An 18,829-nucleotide genomic window follows, 5' to 3' on the forward strand; every position below is an offset into this window, starting at 1 on the left:
CTGGCCTCGGGTATCACTCAGAGAGATAGTAAATGTAACTGGGGAAATCTCTTTATAAGCTCAATGGGCTGCCCCCAGATCGACAATGGCCGAGTCAGAGAGAGAGAGAGAGAGCTTCAGTGGTTTGCCCTCCGGAAGTGTTCTCATCCTCCGTCACTCTTGAAACTCCATCCAACACGATGAAGGGCGCTCTCTGCTGGGCCGTTGCCGGCTTACAGCCTCTCCTCTCCGCGGCCTTGACCATCGCCGAGATCAACGGCAACAAGTTCATCTCGTCCTACAACGGCAAGACCGTCAGCGACGTCACCGGTCTCGTCACTGCCAAGTCCTCCGCCGGCATCTACATCCGCTCGACCACTCCCGATGACGACGAGGCCACTTCCGAGTCCATCTACGTCTTCAGCAGCACCATCGGCAAGACCGTCAACGTCGGCGACATCATCACCTTGGGCAGCGCCAAGGTGTCCGAGTACAGGTCTTCCAACACGTACATGCACCTGACCGAGCTCACCAACCCCACCGGCATCACCGTCGTTTCCAGCAACAACACCGTGACTCCTCTCGTGATCGGCAAGGACACTCTCTCTCCTCCCACTGAGCAGTTCACCAGCCTGGACGGAGGTGACATCTACAGCGTCCCCAACGCTCAACAGAACATTTCCGCCGTCAACCCTGTCCTGAAGCCGGCCGAGTATGGCCTCGACTTCTGGGAGTCTCTCACCGGCGAGTTGGTCACCGTCAAGGCGCCCACCGCCCTCAAGATCCCCAGCAGCTACCGCGACACCTGGGTCATCGGCGACTGGAAGGTCACCGGCAAGAACGACGCCGGTTCTCTCACCATGAGCGCCAAGGGTAAATTACGCCTTTTCTTTTCTTTTCTTTACCTTTCCTCCCCATATTCTTTCTGACACACAGAACCCATGTATGTCTAACAACCTGCCAACTGCCTCAAAAAGACTCCAACCCCGAAACAATCATCATCGGCGCGCCCCTCGACTCCACCAAAAACCCCACCACCACCAAGCTCGGCGACGCCCTCGAAGACATCACGGGCGTAGTCACCAACACCTTCGGCTTCTACACCATCCTGCCCCTGACCGCCCTCAAAATCAAGTCCCCCTCCCCGCTCTCCCCGCCCCCCACCACTCTCGTCTCCTCCAAATCCTGCAAGGGCCTAACAGTAGGCACCTACAACGTCGAGAACCTGGCGCCCACATCCGCCCACATGCCCAAGGTCGCCTCGCAAATCGTCACCTACCTTAAAAGCCCGGACCTGCTGTTCATCCAGGAAGTCCAAGACGACGACGGCGCCACGGACGACGGCGTCGTGTCAGCTAACAAGACTCTCACCACTTTGATTTCGGCGATCAAATCCGCCGGTGGACCGCAGTATGACTACGTCACCATCTCCCCATTAAATGACGAAGACGGCGGCCAGCCAGGTGGAAACATCCGTACTGCTTACTTGTACAACCCGTCCATGCTCAGTCTCAAAAACGGCGCCACCGCTGGGTCCAGCACGGATGCGAACGAGGTTATTGTTGATGCTGAAACCGGCCAGCCGAGCCTCAAGTTCAACCCGGGCCGCGTGGACCCCTCCAACGCAGCATGGGAAGCTACGCGCAAGCCGTTGGCGGCGGAGTGGATTGCCAAAGACGGGAAGAAGTCGTTTTTCACGGTGAATGTGCATATGAGCTCCAAGGGCGGCGGGTCAAGTGTGCATGGCGATGTGAGGCCGCCGGTTAATGGCGGGGTGGAGAAGAGGACTGAGCAGGCTGAGATTACTGCTGTAAGTGAAGTGACATGACATATCTGTTGGGTTGGGGTGTTGTGTTGTGGGTTGGTGAAGAAATGATGATGCCTAGAAAAAGATGCTGACACTGAGAAACAAAACAAAAACAGTCCTTCATCTCCAAGATCCTCAAAGCCGATCCCGCCGCCCGCGTCATCGCCGCCGGTGACTTCAACGAGTTCGCCTTCGTCAAGCCTTTGACTACTTTTGCTTCGGTGTCGGGGCTGAAGGAGCTTGATGAGGCTTTGAACACTCCTGTTGAGAACCGGTATACTTAGTAAGTTTCATGTCCCCTGTTTTTCTTCGTCGTCACACACACACACACTTTCTTCTAGATTACTAACAGACCAAACCAACGCAATAGCTCCTACGACATGAACGCCCAAGCCCTTGACCACATGTACATCTCCCCTGTTCTTGCCTCCTCCAAGAGCAAGTTCCAGCACATCCACGTTAGCTCGTGGGTGACTGCTTCTGCTGTCGTTTCGGACCACGATCCTAGCGTTGCGCTGTTCGATGTGTGCGGATGCGCGGACTCGCAGAAGAGGGTTCATAAGCTTTAAGCAAGCTTGTGGGTATGTGATGTGACTTTGTCGGGCTTTCAGGTTCGATAAGTTTTGGATATAATCTTGATGATATAGCTTGTATGTAATGTAAAAATGAAATCAAATAAAAGAAGAGTGTCGATCCGTACTTGGTGAGGCGAGAGATGAGGTGTTCTGCGACATTTCATGATATGACTCAAATGGAACATCTGGTCAAAAGAAAACCAACGTTCTATTTTTTTCCAACAACCGAAAAAATGACAAAGGCTATACCACGCCGCCAGAGCCAACGAACAACCTCTATCTAGTTGTAAGATTCGAATCTCTAATCCGAAGCCGTTTAAATGATGTGATGTGTAGTATATAGGGGGGTATCACTGTCCCTGGCGTTCTATGTAGCGCAGCGCGAATGGAAAAAAAAATGACGGATGACCAGATCATCAAGAAAACGCCCTCGCTTTTTCCCGTCGTTGTTCGTTCTTTTTGTTGTGGTTGTTGTTGTGAATCATTGTTGTAGTATCATTTCCGTTCCCGTCCATGGTATCGTTGACGAGTGTGTTGTTCTTTAAAACCCCATAAACCAAAACAGAAACGCCTTTTTAAGTGGTGATTTACTCCTTGATGGCGGAGGTCTTGCGGACAATCATGTCCTCACGCTTAGGGCCGGTGCCGATGTAGCAAATGGGGACGCCGACGAACTCCTCGATGAACTCGACGTAGGCGCGAGCCTCCTTGGGGAGATCGTACTACATATGGGTGGTTAGCAAAGCAGCAAAGACGGTGATGAAAGACTTGAGTCGGTAAAACTTACGTAGCTCTTGCAGTCAGTGATGGGCTTCTTCCAGCCGGGAAGCTCCTTGTAGACAACCTCAAGGGTGTCGAGGATGCCGAGGTCGGCAGGGAAGTACTCGACCTCCTCACCAGTCTGGGGGTCCTTGTAGGCGACGGCGACCTTGATGGTCTCGAAAGTGTCGAGGATATCGAGCTTGGTAAGGTTGAGGGCGGTGTAGTTGTTGATGGCGGTCGAGTACTTGAGGACGACGAGATCGAGCCAGCCGCAACGACGCTTGCGACCAGTGCTGACACCCCACTCGCGACCAATCTCCTGGAGCTTGGTGCCGGCCTCCTCGAGGTCCTCGGTCTTGAAGGGACCACCGCCGACACGAGTGGTCTGTTGTTACGGAAACGTCGGTTAGTAAATCTGACAATGACGTCATACCCTGAAGGGCTTCAAAGAATGCAAAGAAAAAAAACTCACGTAGGCCTTGACGACACCAATGATGTTGTCAATCTTGGTAGGGTTGATGGCAAGACCGGTGATGATACCACCAAGACCGGTGTTGCTGGAGGTGACATAGGGGTAGGTGCCGTAGTCGATATCCAGCATGAGGGCGTTGGCACCCTCGATGAGGATCTTGTAGCCGCGGTCCTCGGCCTGCTTCATGTACTGGACGGCATCGACGGTGTAGCGGGCGAGCTTGACGCGGTACTCCTTGAAGCGGGCAATCTCGTCCTCGACATCGTACTTGAGGAGATCACCGAATCTCTTCTTGTAGCCGGCGGCGAGTTGCCTGAGCTTGCGCTCAAAGATCTCCTCGTTGAAGATCTCGTGGATTCTGACACCGCTTCTCTGTATGAGACATAGTCTTGTCAGCGCCTCTATCCTGGTTGTAGTGTGTGTCCGTGTCTTTTGGGGTTACCATACCGCCATCTTGGTGCTGTAAGAGGGACCGATACCACGGCCTGTGGTGCCGATCTTGCGGTCACCGAGCTCAACCTCCTCGAGGCCATCGACGGCAGCGTGAAGGTCGAAGTCGACGTGGCAGCGGTCGGAGACGAGGATACGGTTGTGGACATCGGTGAGGCCCTTCGTCTCGAGCTTGCTGAGCTCGCTGAAGAAGCTGGGGACGTGGAAGACAACAGAGGAACCGATCAGGTTCATGCAGTTGGGGTTGACGAGACCGGAGGGGAGAAGGTGGAAGTCGTACTCGACGCCATTGGCGACTGTCACACGGCGGTAATGTCAGTTATCTTTGCGGTTGGCGCACATTGTGTCCCCGGAGCACCGAGGCGCATCAGGGACCTGAAGCCATCAAGGGACACGTACCGATGGAGTGACCAGCGTTGTGGCCGCCAGCGGCTCTGGCGCAGATCTGGGCCTTGGGGCAGAGGATGTCGGTAAGCTTTCCTGTACGCCGGGTAGGTCAGTCATTGTGTTGGAGAGGTATATCGGTGGTATAGGTCGAGATCGGGGACGTGTATCGATGTGTGTAATGTGTGACTGGTATCGCCATGTGTGTATCGTACCTTTACCCTCGTCGCTATAACAACACAACAACAACAAACGGTCAGTTATGTCCGACATGCAGAGAACAGAAGTGGATTCACTTACCCCCACTGGGAACCAAGAATGATAGTGGCCATCTTGATGGATTAGGATAAACAAACAGAAGCTGTTTTGAAAGAAGTGGTATGATAGTATTAGCACCTTTAGGTCGCCCTCAAGGTACGGAACGGAGTTCAAACGACGAAACCGAAAGACGAGCGGGAAAGAGAAATGGCGCGGTGGGCGGACCGGCTTAAAGTCTAGAAAAGGCCCTCGCCCACTTGCAAAAGATTTCAATTGCGGGGGCGGGGTTCTTCCTTTGCGCCGTTCAGGCGCTCCCGCAGGAAGTGAAATTGTGCAATCGGGGTTCTTATCGGAGGCGGTCACCTTGACTCACATCGCTTGACAGTTGACTCGTCCCGTCCCACCTGCATGTCCACTGTCAGGGCTGAAGCACATGTTAGTGCGGTGTTTGGATGGCGCAAAGGGGTGAGGTGATTCCATGTGGACACAACATTGATAATTGTGAGGGGCAATTCTCAATTGCATTGAATTAATGTTACTCAAGGAATTCTCTTCCAATGCCAACTTCAACTCTTATTCGGATGAGCCATTGCGCCAGATGTCATCCTTTCCCCCAAACCCCTAACGCCCTAACAATAAAAATAGACCGACACTAAGCACGTCCACATGCCCAAGGTAAGGGACCCACGTCTCCGGTACAGGAGGTGGAGTTGCATGTATGAGAGAGATATGATTGGCCAATTGCTGACCTTGACGGTGCCCAATGATTCTCATCCCAAGTTTAACACTTTCCCATACTTCCTCTTTGTCCACGTCGAGGGTTCGAGATTGACATGATGCATTACTGAGGTGTTCTGGCCTTTAACTGTTTGTCAGACCTTGCTTTGCCCAGTTGTGTATCGAGCACCACGATGAGCTAGTACCGAGGTTGTTTTGGTTCAAGGGCGGGGTACAGAGTATGACTGCTCTCTCTTGTCCAACCTGTCCAGCAAGACCTTGTTCATGGCGAGCAATCGTGTGTTCAAGTCTTCCTGCCACTCGACCAAGTTCCCATGAGTAGCCCTGAGTTTATCCGTCGACATCTTTCTGTATCTTGTCTCCCAGGCCGTGACTTTGTTCACACTACCGTCTGGGCGTGGTAGGATCGGAGCTTCGCCGTTTCTCTGGTGGACGATTTGGGCCTCAATGTGTGGATAGTCCGAAGAAGGTGTATAAGCCGGAGAAGCGGATGAGATGGATGCGAGGAATGCCGGATGAACTTGGCCGGTATTCCCAAGCTGCTGCCCATGCTGCATCGGCTGTCCTTCTGGTGGTGGCGGTGGGGACATGAGCGAGGGATTTGATATCTGCGACCTCGGTTCGTATGATTCTTTTGGCTGTTTCTTGAGCTTTCCAACTGCCCCTGGGTTGCGAAAACTGCACAACGAACCCTGGCGGCCATACCAGCAGTTGGCACAGGCACCACCCGTTAGTTTAGCCTCTTCTGGGTCTGCGAATACCACACAGCCAACGAAGGTTCCGCCCACATAACGCTTCTTAATTACGACTCCTTTGCAGCGTGCGCAAGCCTGCTCGTCTGGCACCATATGGCCTGTCGCTTGCAAGAAATAGGCGCTGAAGTTGTCCGGTTTATTGTCCACAAAAGGTTTCTCGAGAATCGGCATTCGTTTTATGGGACGCTCAGCCAAATGTCGAGCAATGGGCGCAAGGTGATGGGGCAGCTTAAAATTTGGTAGAGCGTGCGGGAATAACTCGACAGGCGCTGGCGTTATACGTCAGTATGCTGATGACATATGAAGGAGTTGTTACTCACTCATGCCCACAAGATCTGGATGTAGAGGATATTTATCTGCGGAAGGATCACGAGGTGTCCAAGGGGAGATGCCTTCTGACACTACAAATCTTCCTGACGCGGAATGGCTAGGGTAAGAACCACTTCCTATTTCAGATGTCACTTGGTTAGACGGGGCCGAGCTCAGCGGTCCAGAGGAGAGGATGCTTACCTTGGCCCTCTTCGTCTTCCTCCTCGTCCTCTTCATCCTCCTCAGAGCTTGAATATTCCTCTTCTTCATCAGATTCTTCTTCATCTTGGACCTCTTTTCCTTGATCAAGTCTCGGATACTTTGCGACGTGATCATTTGTGAGGTCATCCGCTGGTCCTCTTTTGGCGTTGTTGATGAGCTTGCCTGTGACATGGTTCCCGGATGTTCCAGAATTCTGAGCAGTCAAGCGCGAGGCCAGGACACCCATTGCACTTTCCCGTAGCAGCTGAAGTGAGTCGGATTCTGGAGCGGCCTCATGAACTGAACCTGAGTCCGAGGCCTCTTCCTCGGAGGAGCTCTCATCGGACCTTTGCGATAGCGGCGGCGGCATTGTGTGTGATTGTGAAGTATCCTCAACGCCGCGTAGGGTTTACAACTGCTATCGTCCAAATATGAGCTGGTCAATAATTCAAAAGTATCCTGGTCGTTCGAGTCAGCCTGTGTAAATGGTGAAGGAGATGTCGTCGCGAAGATGCAATGCAGCCGTTTGTCTTTTTGGGTGTCTGTTATGAAGTTATGAAGGTACACTTGTACCCTGTCCACATAAACTGCTTCTGCCCAATCATATGCGCAAAATAGTCCTGGACTTATCGATAAGTAACCGTTGAGTTCAAGAACGAGGAACCAACCCACCAATTCCACCTCAACTGGAACTCTTTCCTCCTTCATCTCAAACTTGGACTTTATCGTCGTTCAGTCCCCTCGACTCCTTCACGCACCAACTTCTTCCGCCACAAAATGGCTCATTCGCTCTCTACTACATCACGAATAATCAACTTGCCAAGTGGTGAGTGGACGTATGTGCCGGTCATCAATCTGATCATATCGCAATCATGCTTCGGAAATCGCAGAGGCCAAACCTGTCAAGTGAGATTCTTACATTCAACGTTAACGGAACCTCACCAACCTCGGACCCAAACATTCCAACTGCCTCGATGCGTGCCAATAGGATCAACCAGAGCTTGTCGGCGGGGGAAGCACCGCATGTACTATTGAGAGCCTCACGCGGGATAATATAGGGCAGTTACTAAGTCCAACATCCAGCTAAGGACCGGCCTCTCGTATTACGGCTGGAGTTGTGTTACACCTTGCTTGATATGGAATTACAGTCCGAGATACTGGGGCTGGATCAACAGGAATCAACATGCAGAAAAGGAACCAGGCTGTCACACACACCTCTCTTAAAGCCAATCGGACTTGAAATGCCTCACGTCAGCGACCTCGGATTCCTCCTTGTCGAGTATATATATGCTGAACCAGCCGTCACTCTTCCCTTTGACCAGGGCCCCATAACCATCCTCACGGAAACTACAACTCAACATGGTCAAACAACAGTCTTCGTGGTCTTGTCGCTTGCCGACCCTGATACGCACAGCTCTGATTCTCTCAGCTGCCCCCTCCTGGCCGTCACGGCCACAGACAACAAGGCCAGAGAAACACCATGGATCGGTTGGGGTGGCAGCAACTACAACAGCCGTTGGGCTTCGACTAATACCAAGATATCTTCTTCCAACATCCAAAGCCTTTCCGAGCACTGCCATGTCCCCGGCTATGTGGGTGGCATAACCGCAACGCCCTCCGTTGTAGAAGGAATCGCCTATTTCCCTGCCTGGAACGGCTCTCTCGTAGCCTTCGATTACACATCCTGCAAGGTCAAATGGGACATCAACGTCACCCAAGTGATCCTCGACTATGCCCCCGCCGATCCCCTTCAAGCCGCCGTTGCGCCTTATCCAATTTCTCGGACTACCCCTCAGCTTGATCTGGACAACAACATCATCTACTTTGCAACCCTCTGGAACGCCCTCCTTGTTGCCGCCGACCTCAAGACAGGCAAAGTCCTTGCCACCCACCGAATCAACGCCCACCCTTTGGCCCAAGTCACCCAATCACACACGCTACTAGGCGACATCATCTACTCAGGCGCCGCGTCCGCGGAAGAGAGTGTCGGATTTCTCCCCGGCGTCAACTACACCTGCTGCACCTTCATCGGCAACGCCATCGCAGTCCGCTTCAACCGCAAAGCCAAAAAGTTCACCACCCTGTGGGACGTGCCCATGATGCCTCCCAACGACGACCCTTCCGAACCAGGCTTCTGGTCCGGCAGCGCCATATGGGGAAGTCAGCCGTCCATCGATCCCAAGCGCAACACCATCTTCTACGCGACCGGTAACCTCTACAGCGTGCCGGACCCGTGGCTAGCCTGCACCGCCGACCCAGCTCACCCCACATGCGAGCTTCCATCAAGGGTCTGGCAAGAAGCGGTGGTAGCCCTCGACTTGAAGACAGGGAACGTCAAGTGGGTGCACCGTCTTGTAGTCTTGGACGCATGGAGCGTCGCGTGTCTGAATGCTACTTTCGACGCCGGACTGTGTCCACAAACACCGGGTCCAGATGCGGACTTTGGTATGGCGCCCGCTTTTGTCCCTCGCGGGGGGAAGAAAGGCAAAGATGTTGTTGTCGTCGGGCAGAAGAACGGAAATCTGTACAGTTTGGCAGCTGACACGGGCGATCTCGAGTGGGCGGTGTCTACAGGGCCGGGAGGTCAAGGTGGCGGGTTGACTTGGGGCATTGCGGTTGATGACAAGAGGGTGTATTACGTTACCGTCAACTCGGAGAGTGGGACGTGGACTCCTGCGCCGCAACCGGGGTCGGGACCGGGGAGGAGTACCAACGGAAGCGCGTATGGGGCCGCCGACTTGGAGACGGGGGAGATTCTGTGGGAAACGCCAGCACCCGATAACTGGTTGGTAGGAAATCCACCTACTGTTGTGGGTGATTTGGTACTCCTTGGGAGGAAGGTTGACACGCCAGCAGAAGGCCATCTTGTGGTGTTGCGGAAGTCAACCGGGGAGATCATACTGGACAAACCCCTTGACTCCCACTTCACTGGCGGCATTGCAGTGGCTGGAAAGAGTCTGCTGTTTGGGACTGGGTTTCATGGGGTGATTCCTGGATCATTCTACGTGTTGTCTGTGAACTAAAACCGTTCGCACTCATGGCCATGTCACGCTCTTGGGCAGCCCTTGGGAAGGCGTCTGTAACGTATTTGTAAGTGTATACAATCCATTGACCTGGCGCAAACAGTCTTACCCTGAACAAATGTGACCAACTATTCGTTGAATTCTCCCTTGTAGTCACACAAGTAAAGCTATACTCTGCTGACTGAGAGGTGCTCGCTTTCCCAGGCAGGTTCACAACAAGAAAGGGTGAGAAGACAACATCACAAAAACCAAAGACTTCCGAAGACTGACATTCGTTATAATTAAGTAGCTAGTCATGACTTCATAACCCGCAGGCCAACAGAAATCCAACCAACAAACAACCCTCGAAATGAATATCCAAGTTCAATCCCTCCCAAACCCTCCCCCTCCCGAGTCCATGCCCTTTCAGGTATGAACCCACGCAACAGAAGCAACAAACATACCCACATTATCCGCCGACGGGATGATATCCCGTCCATTCACCGTCGCCATGTACGTCGTGCCCACCGTATTCAAGTTATACACCGACACATCATTCGTCCCCTCCAACGAGAAGATCTCCGTCTGGCAGTTCCTACCCGGGATGCACGTCGTCTGGTCATAGTTGTCAAAGAAACTATACAACCCCGCACCATACACTCTAATACCCTTGCTATTCACGATCCTCAATCCCCAGCCGTCCTCGCCGGGCAAAAACACGGGATCATTGAACCGCGGATCGACAAGAAACGGCAACTGCGCATCCGGGTTCGGCTGGTAGTACGCCGTCTCGGTCTGGATCTGGCCCATCTCGATGTCGTTCGTGTTGTAAAGCTGGTACTCGTACATCTGATGGTGCTCGACGCCGGTGCCGACCAACCAGATCTGGCCGACTTGGGACTCGATCAAAAGCCCGCGGCCGGCGTAGACGGTGATCTGCGAGTTGTTGGCTTCGTCCTCGATGTCGTGGTCCGCTACCCAGAACCAGCAGTTCTCCATGTACAGACCGGACGAGGGGGCGGTGATGTGCATGCTCATGAATGCGGCGATACAGTTCTGGTTGATGTTGGCACCAACATTAACGTTGGCGTCGGTCTGGGGCGTCTTGGCGCACTGCGCCAGCTGAAGGTTGGACCCCCTGAACCCGCCAATGCGCACGTGCACGTCCCACATGCCCGAAGGTTGCCTGGAGCCGGCGCTGGCGAGGTTGTACTGAATACCGATGGCGCCGCGCTGCTGCCCGCGCGTGGACACGATGGTGTCGGACCACTCGATGCTGCCCGCCTGGCCTGCAGTGCCAATTTGCACGACGGGCTGGGGGTTGGCGACGTTGTTGAAGAAGGAACCGGCGGACACGATCTGCGGGTACGACTCGCCCGTGATGCGCGTGCCGGGCGGGATGAAGACGGTGCGCGTCACGATGTACTGCCCGTGGTCGATGTAGGCCACCTTGCCCTGCTGGGCGGCGGCAGCAAAGAGTTGGTTGAGCGCGGCGGTGTCGTCTGTTACGCCGTTGCCGGTGGCACCGAAGGAGCGCGCGCTGAGGAAGGAGGAGGCCGGCAGGTCGGAGTAGAGAGGCTTGGAGCGGGCGTAGTAGCGGCCGTTGGGGGCGAGCAAGCTGGCGGGGCGCGGGAAGGGGGTGAAGGTGCCGGGGATGGGGGTGCCGTCGGTGTTGTTGGTGGCGGTGGCCGTGTTGTACTCGTTGCCACGGCCCCAGGCGCGGATGACGGTGTTGGTGGTCGTGCCGGCGAGGTCGCTGCCGCCGTTATTCTCGTCGCGGATGGCGACGGGCACGTTGTTGAGCGCGATGTTCTCGAAGATGAAGTTGTTGACGGACCGCGTGTCGTTGGCGGCGGCATTGCCAATCCGGATGCCGATGGGCGTGTTGTTGATGGAGCTGTCAAGGATGGTGATGGAGCCGGCCGTGTATTGACCTAATGTCGCGGGAGCGTCGCTGACCGAGGTGAAGTCGAAGCCAACGCCGCAGTTGTTGATTTCGATGCCTTGGTACGTCCAGCCCCAGGACCAGATCTGCCGGATGGCCGTCTGGACGTTGTTGAATACCAAATTGCGCATGGTGAACTGCTGGTTGCCGACTTCGAGACCATAGAGGCCGCCGTTGAAGGTCAGGTCACCCAGGTAACCGCCTGATCCTGACTCCATGAAGACGCCTCGCTGCCTTCTAGCGGGGTCCCGAGTCATCATGAACTCGATGTTGGAGAGGGAAGTGGCCTGCGAGGAAGGCCAGTGGATACCTGCCAGACCGGGCAGGTTTGGATCCGTGGGTCCCAACCCATCCCTCATGTCGATGATGAAGTTGGAAATCTGGCGCCAGAAGACGTTGGTAGAGCCCCAGGCTAGGTTACCATCGTTTTGGTATGGGTTGCTGTCAATGACCCAGGGAGCAGTGAAGTTGCCGCTGGCCTTGATCACGGGCCGGCATCGTGCGTTACCGATGATTTGGGTGTAGTAGTAGTCGATGATGGGGCGGGAGACGAGGTACGTGCCAGGGGGGAAGTAGACGAGAGCCGGGCGCGTGGTGGAACCATCGCATCCCGGGCCGCATCGGTTGCCGGAGCTGATGGCGGCGTTGATGGCGTCGGTGTCATCGTTGATACCATCACCCCTGGCGCCAAACTCCTTGACGCTGCGGAAGACACTATAGCCCGGAATGGCATAGGGAGCAAGGCCCTGGTGAGCAATGTTTTCAAGCCAGTAGTCACTGCAAGCAGTCGGGCTGGCAGTAGACGTGGTGGTGGCAGTCGTGCTGGTGGTGGTAGTGGTGGTGGTGGTACCGGTGGTTGTGGTCGTGGTAGCGCCGGTGGTAGTGCTGGTGGTAGTGGTGGTGGTTATGGGTGAGCTTCCATTGCCATTATACGGAGGGAAACCACCGTGGGTTCCGCCATGGCCACCACCATGGCCACCGCCATAGCCATTGCCAGCTCCATTATGAGAGCCTCCGCCATGGCCGCCACCATGGCCACCGCCAAAACCATTGCCAGCTCCATTATGAGAGCCTCCTCCGGGACCATGGGCATGGCCCACGCCCTGGCGAGGACCGTGCTGGTGGCAGGGAGAGGCAACCACACCCGAAACAGGAACGAGAGGGAGAAGCCCGATTAGGGCGGGAAAGAACGAGTGGCTGCGCATCCTGAAGAAGCAGTGCAAAGAGTGACTGGATGCGACGAGGAACTATCTGGTTAGCATGAAGAAATGATGCCCAGACAAGAAGACGATCTGCTCTTCGTCAACACGGAAGGGGAGGGAGCGGATCTTACATGGCTTTAAAGGAGATTTAGCGGGTCACTGATGCGCGCGGGTTACCCATGGGGAAGTCGTCAAAAATGATCGGCCCGGGGAAGGAACTTGTTGAAGAGTGGAATTCGAGACAATGGGCATGGGCATGGAGCATGGCATGCGGATGGGCCGGAATCCCAATGGCAGCAGCAGTCACCATGGGAACGGAACGGAGAGGAGATGATATACAAATCTCAGCTCCATGCCTAACAAGACTGGCCAAGGCATTTGGATATGGTGACAATGAATGCAGGTCCCGTCCAATGCGTCAAGTCCATCCACACCACAGGCACTTGGCCCGTGATGGTGTGGGCGATTGTCGATCACCTTCAACCACCCCTGCATATTTGCATCCTCTCGGAGAAAAAAGAAAGAGGAAAAGCAATTCGCCTGCAAATCCATTCACATGTGCTTGGCCTTTGCCTCTGTGCCTCTGTTTGCTATCCCTTCCAAAGAGGAGTTCAGTCAATTGCATCCTGATACCATTTCCTGTCCCGCACATGCTATCATTCATCAATAGTACTCAGGGGCAAGCAACTAAGTCACTTTCATCATCTACACTTACACCCGACACTCGAAATTCGAGATCCATCCGCCCACATAGTATGTCATTTTTCCAGGGATAGGCCAGCCACAAGCCCCTCCCAAGATTCCCAAGCCCGCATTCCGTACCTAGGTAGACTCAAATCCGTCCGTAGATAGACTAAACCCACTTTTATACTTAGTCACACTCTAGCACCCCCAACCGCCCAGCCCAACCGCCCAACCGTACAAGTAAGGCTACATAATCGATACCCGCGCATCGCCAAATCTACGTCTTTTACGTATTCTTTTTTATATACAGGTATTTAGAATCATTAATCTAGTTAATTATCTACTACTAAAGGGGTTAATACAGTTATTACCATTACAACTACTATCCCCCTTATTAGCGCTATTACTACCCAAAATACACGTACCCACCCTAATTTTAATACCTACTATATAAGTGCTAGGGAGGCGGCTAGAGATTTGCCCTCCTACTTAAATCCCCCAACGCCTACTCTCCACCCCGTATAGGTACTAGAAGTAGTGCTATAACTATAGGAGTCTAATTATATTATATTACTAGTATAACGTAGCCCTATAAACTATATTGTAATTGATTAGAGGGGGGAGGAGCGAGGTTTGGGTTTCTAGGAAGTATTTAAATAATAATAGAATTTATTGGCCCAGTACGATAATTTACAATATAAGCTATAAAAGCCTCTCTTACTTCTAGCTGGGTAGGTGTATAACCTCTAAGTTTAGCTGTATTTAGTACCTAATCCCTATATTAATTCTAATAACCGCCCAAATCAAGGATAGGAGACGGTTATTTAATAGACGTTAGTACTCTATAATTAAATTGGTTAAAACTAATAAAAATTAGTATATAGCCATAAAACGGCTATTACTAAATTGGCGGCTATTGCTAAATTTGGGAACGGGGAGATGGGGAGGGTATTAGAATTCTCTATAAGGAAGTTAGAGGGTAAAAAAGCGAGAGCGAAGGAATTAAAAAGGGCGCTAGAACTGAAATTAACTACGCTATAATAATTTTAGCTATATTATTAGCCGTATTATTAGTTACTTTTGTAATAGTTTACTACAAATTATTTTGAATAATATCATTGCGAGTACGGGACGCCCTCTATATACCCCCCCTTCTCTTCCCTCCCTTCTATACCTTTCGCTATATTGTTTGGCGGGGCGGCTCGTTATAAGAGAATATATAGTAGTTATTATACTACTTGTAGTTAATAAGCGTGGCGGTAATATGTTAGGTAAATTATATAAGGCTTTAATTACCCTCTAAGTTTTATAGTTCGTAAACTTCCGGGTTTATGAAGTCTTATCCCGATACTCTACGTATATAATCTATAAGGTCTGGGTCGGAGATAGCTATTTTTCGCTTATAGTTAAGTAGGGAAATAGGGTTTTAAATAGTATAAGCATGCTATTTAGCTTCGGTTAACCTTGTACCGCTGTTTAACTTTAGCTACTAGTATATATCTATATCCTCTATAGCTAGTACTAGAGGGGGATCTATTTATAAGAGCCTTAATATAAAGTACTTGCAGGGCAAATTATATTAAGCTATAAATGCCTTTTTGTAGTTAGTATTTAGGTTTTAACGAGGGTCTCTTAATTAGTCGTTATAGGTATAGTAGTACTAGTACTATATAAGTTTGAGGGTATATGGCGCTACTTATTAAGGAAAAAAAAGGAGGTTAATTAATTAGACCTTTAGAGAGTAGTTATATTTATAAGGGTAATAATAAAAGACGGTATTTTTATATACTTTTAATACTAAATCGTTAAATATCCCTACCCTTTTATATTTATATAAGTATATTTACTTCGCTATAGTACATTATAATTTGAATACCTCTCTTTAAAAGCGATAGGTAGACTATATATATTCGTATAATTGGTTTAGCGAGGAGAGATAATTCTTAAAGAGGCGCTTAATAACTCTATATATAAATTCGATTCGGTTAATTACCTTAATACTATAATTCTTATAATTTAAAATGGTATAGTTACTAAATTCGTTAATCTATAGGAGGTAATACTTATAAAAGTAAGCGAGGAGAATTATAAATAAATAAACAGTATTAGCGAAAAAAGTATATAATATATTATAGAGAAGAAAGGGGGTAATATATAAATTTATCGTTTAAATTTATAAGTTATTAAATACTATACTTATTTGAGGTAATTATTATTATCCCTATATATTACTTATTTCCAAGCCGCTTAAAAGATTTTATATATATTTAGATAGAATCGACGAATAAGGTTAGAAGCTAATATAATACGATAGCGAGGAGTAATAATTTTAATAGCTAATTCGTTAATTACTTTACAAATTCCTTATTTATTGTTAAGTTATTAAGTAAGGCGGTTAGCGGCAGCGGTATTATTAACCTCTTCCGGGTCGTTTTCCTTTAAGTCCTTATTAATGTATTCGTTATTATTACCGATATTACTATCGCTAGTTTCATTATTAATTTTATTATTAATAGCCGCCGCGGGGCTTTTATATAATAGGAAATCGGGACTATTGCTATCTAAATCCCGGATTATTAGTAGAAAATTTAAAAAGTTAGTATCGGGGGTAGGATTATTACTGTTATTACCCCTATTGCCTCTATATTCCCTATTGCTAGGAGGTAGTTAAACCTATTTCTTTTTAATATAGTAGTTTACGTTCTTTATAACGTACTATATATAGAGTTAATATAGTACTTTTGGGTAGGTGGTAATAGCAGTTTTCTTAAATCCTTTATCGAAGTCGGTAATAAGTACTACGGGGTTGGGAATTTTATAATCCTCTTAGAGCTTCTTTAAGTAGTTAAACTACTATTTAAAATCTTCTTATCTCTCTTTATTCGAGAGATTAAAGGCTATATTAAAGTTATGATTTAATATATTAATACTAATTATGTTGAAGAGGGGGAGGTTAAAGCGGTTAATTTATAAGGAAAAAGAAGGGAGTTAATTTGAACTCCCATTAATTTTCTAAGTATAATAATAAAAGAGTATATAAAATTACTAGATTTTAATAATTGTAATTGTTTATTTTATATATATTGTTTACTAATAATATATGAGGATTTTTCTTCTATATTTCTATATACTAGTCGAAAGTTTAGAATATTTGTATAACCTTTTATTCGTTAGAGAATAGGGAATTATAGTCGACGAAGTATTCGATACTATATACGCTCTTATATTACTTTAGAAAGTCGATAAGTATTTTTGTCGAAGTATAGGGACTATACTTTACCCGTCGGATACGCTTTTGAATATTCTAAACCTCCTAGGCAATAATAGGGATTTAAAAACTACGCAATTCTATTACCAACTAGTTATTAGCAATAGTAGGAGGAAGTATAACGTTTTTGTTATCTTTAAGGGTGCTACTTAAGTAATAGGTAATTTAACGTACGCTTATTCTAGCTATATTAAATAACCTTTCGATAGCGATATTAATAGCCTCCTTATAATAATAGCGAACTTATTGTCAATAAATAATATTACTAGCGAAGTTAACGATATCGACGTCGTAATTATAGCTATTGTTAATCTCTTTAGCGAACTATTAATTACCCTACCTTTTCTTTAATACGACCTTTATTTAATATAGGTAATTAAATCGACGTAAGGTAGTATTTTGAATCCTTTGCCCAGTATTTTTATAAATGCAATTGTATATATAAAAGTAATTAATACGTATAATGAACTATTCCTCTCCCCTATTCCTACTCTTTATATTATTATATAATTAAACCGTAAAATTTTATTATACAACGTGCTCTTATAAGGCATCGAACGTAGCGACTTTATTATTATAGCCCAGGGAAGTAAATAGTAGCCTTATTAACCTCATTAATTCTAGAGACCCCGCTGGTATTAGAGACCTCGTTAGTACTAGAGACCGCTATTTAACAGCGCGTTCGTTAGGGGATTATAGTAACCGCATTCTCTTACGAGGGCGGCGGCGGATTAACAACGATAGAAATCTAATAAAGGGAGGCGTACCCCGGTTAGGAATAATTATTCGAAGCGGAATTGGGGGTATTTTATTAACGATTCTATTTAAATCCCGTTAGCGTTAGTTATTTTAGTTAGTTGGGCTCCTAATTTATTTAGGCGGGCGGGCGGGCAGGCGAAGTATATTACGCGAATACTACGAGGTCGAGGACACTATACAAAATAATAATAAAGATAATAAATAATCGCTATAAACGGTTATTTAATACTAAAGTAAAGTCTTATGATGGCTTCATTTAATTGCGTATAAGACTAACGATTATTAATAGACTGCGCGACGATGGCGGCGGTTGGGCAGCGATGTATACGGTATACTAGGCTGGGCGGCTAGGGGTGCTAGAGTATAACTAAGTATAAAAGTGGGTTTAGGCTATCCACGGACGGATTTGAGTCTACCCATCTACCGATTGCGTCCCAAGCCATGAAGGCCGAAGGAAAGCTATTCCGAAAAGAATCATTGGTGCTAATGGGGAAATCAAGAAAGTTAAGATTAGTACCAAGGGAATCAGTGAGACAGGGGTTAGGGGGACAGGGGTGAGACCGCAGACGCGGCGGGCCCAGGCTCACGTTCCGATGCCCGGCCTATTCAACCAATGACGACCGTCTCCAGACCTCCTTTGCTCAACGAGCTCGAAGTTTTGGTTCCTGGCGAGAATGCGGTCGACAAATATAGGGTATGCTTTTCTTGGTTATTTTTCACCTGCTGTCTTTGTTGTGAGAGGGGGGGGGACTCAGGTACCAGACGCGTGTTGTTGCATCATTTTTTTTTCTTTGTTTTGTGCCGGGCTCGTTTTGTGGTGCTTTCTTGGGTTTCCTCGTGCATGGCACGATGCTTTTTTTTTTTTTTTTTTTTTTTGGCCTTCCTTCGATTTGTCATTTTGGTCACACTTTGAGGGAGAGGAACGGTATCTTCTGACTGGGCAGGATGGCAAGATGGCAATACTTGGCCGCTTTGCTTGAGAGTTCTTTTTTTTTTTTTCAAGGCGTATGTGTGCTGTCTGCATACTTCCCACACACACACACACCTATTGAAGGCGGATGGATGGATGGGAACCCGTGATGGGAATTGCGCCAGCGCGGGCTCGGAGGGTGACTCGGCGACACTGTGAAGCCAGCAAACGGCAGGGAGAAGGCGGATTCCCGACGCCGGATGAGGTGCCAAACCCGGCTTGTGGTCGGTCTGACGGACATTGAAGGTTTTGGTAGGTAGGTATGTTTCTCTCCCTTTCGTGGCTTCAAGCTGTGATATTCCAGTCGGC

The 18,829-nt window shown here is 49.2% G+C and overlaps 5 protein-coding genes across 5 annotated transcripts; 2 read left to right on the forward strand and 3 right to left on the reverse strand.

Moving 5' to 3' along the window:
• Window positions 1-179: 179 nt before the first annotated feature.
• Window positions 180-2,355, forward strand: B0H65DRAFT_429455 (Endonuclease/exonuclease/phosphatase; the record flags this gene model as incomplete). Its single annotated transcript, XM_062824826.1, has 4 exons — window positions 180-852; window positions 957-1,789; window positions 1,903-2,069; window positions 2,157-2,355. The coding sequence occupies 4 exons, from the start codon at window positions 180-182 to the stop codon at window positions 2,353-2,355; spliced, it is 1,872 nt and encodes a 623-aa protein (XP_062680345.1).
• A 292-nt stretch (window positions 2,356-2,647) lies between these two features.
• On the reverse strand, window positions 2,648-4,908 carry B0H65DRAFT_222999 (Adenylosuccinate synthetase). The gene is made up of 7 exons (XM_062822078.1): window positions 4,730-4,908; window positions 4,645-4,658; window positions 4,445-4,525; window positions 4,043-4,341; window positions 3,596-3,967; window positions 3,149-3,508; window positions 2,648-3,083 (listed from the first exon to the last, which is right to left on the reverse strand). The coding sequence occupies exons 1-7, from the start codon at window positions 4,759-4,761 to the stop codon at window positions 2,949-2,951; spliced, it is 1,293 nt and encodes a 430-aa protein (XP_062680346.1). The 5' UTR covers window positions 4,762-4,908; the 3' UTR covers window positions 2,648-2,948.
• A 272-nt stretch (window positions 4,909-5,180) lies between these two features.
• B0H65DRAFT_589585 (uncharacterized protein) lies at window positions 5,181-7,226 on the reverse strand. Its single transcript, XM_062831040.1, has 3 exons — window positions 6,691-7,226; window positions 6,501-6,626; window positions 5,181-6,449 (listed from the first exon to the last, which is right to left on the reverse strand). Exons 1-3 carry the CDS (start codon window positions 7,058-7,060, stop codon window positions 5,626-5,628), a joined length of 1,320 nt encoding a protein of 439 aa, XP_062680347.1. The 5' UTR covers window positions 7,061-7,226; the 3' UTR covers window positions 5,181-5,625.
• A 438-nt stretch (window positions 7,227-7,664) lies between these two features.
• Window positions 7,665-10,015, forward strand: B0H65DRAFT_223206 (quinon protein alcohol dehydrogenase-like superfamily). The gene is made up of 3 exons (XM_062822080.1): window positions 7,665-9,780; window positions 9,918-9,938; window positions 10,000-10,015. Exon 1 carries the CDS (start codon window positions 7,827-7,829, stop codon window positions 9,711-9,713), a length of 1,887 nt encoding a protein of 628 aa, XP_062680348.1. The 5' UTR covers window positions 7,665-7,826; the 3' UTR covers window positions 9,714-9,780; window positions 9,918-9,938; window positions 10,000-10,015.
• B0H65DRAFT_223225 (pectate lyase superfamily protein-domain-containing protein) lies at window positions 9,985-12,992 on the reverse strand. Its single transcript, XM_062822081.1, has one exon. It carries the CDS (start codon window positions 12,840-12,842, stop codon window positions 10,119-10,121), a length of 2,724 nt encoding a protein of 907 aa, XP_062680349.1. The 5' UTR covers window positions 12,843-12,992; the 3' UTR covers window positions 9,985-10,118.
• Between the last annotated feature and the right edge of the window lie 5,837 nt (window positions 12,993-18,829).

The sequence above is a fragment of the Neurospora tetraspora genome (genome assembly GCF_033439725.1).
Source record: "Neurospora tetraspora strain CBS 560.94 chromosome Unknown B0H65scaffold_5, whole genome shotgun sequence".
In the NCBI taxonomy this organism is placed as follows: domain Eukaryota; kingdom Fungi; phylum Ascomycota; class Sordariomycetes; order Sordariales; family Sordariaceae; genus Neurospora; species Neurospora tetraspora.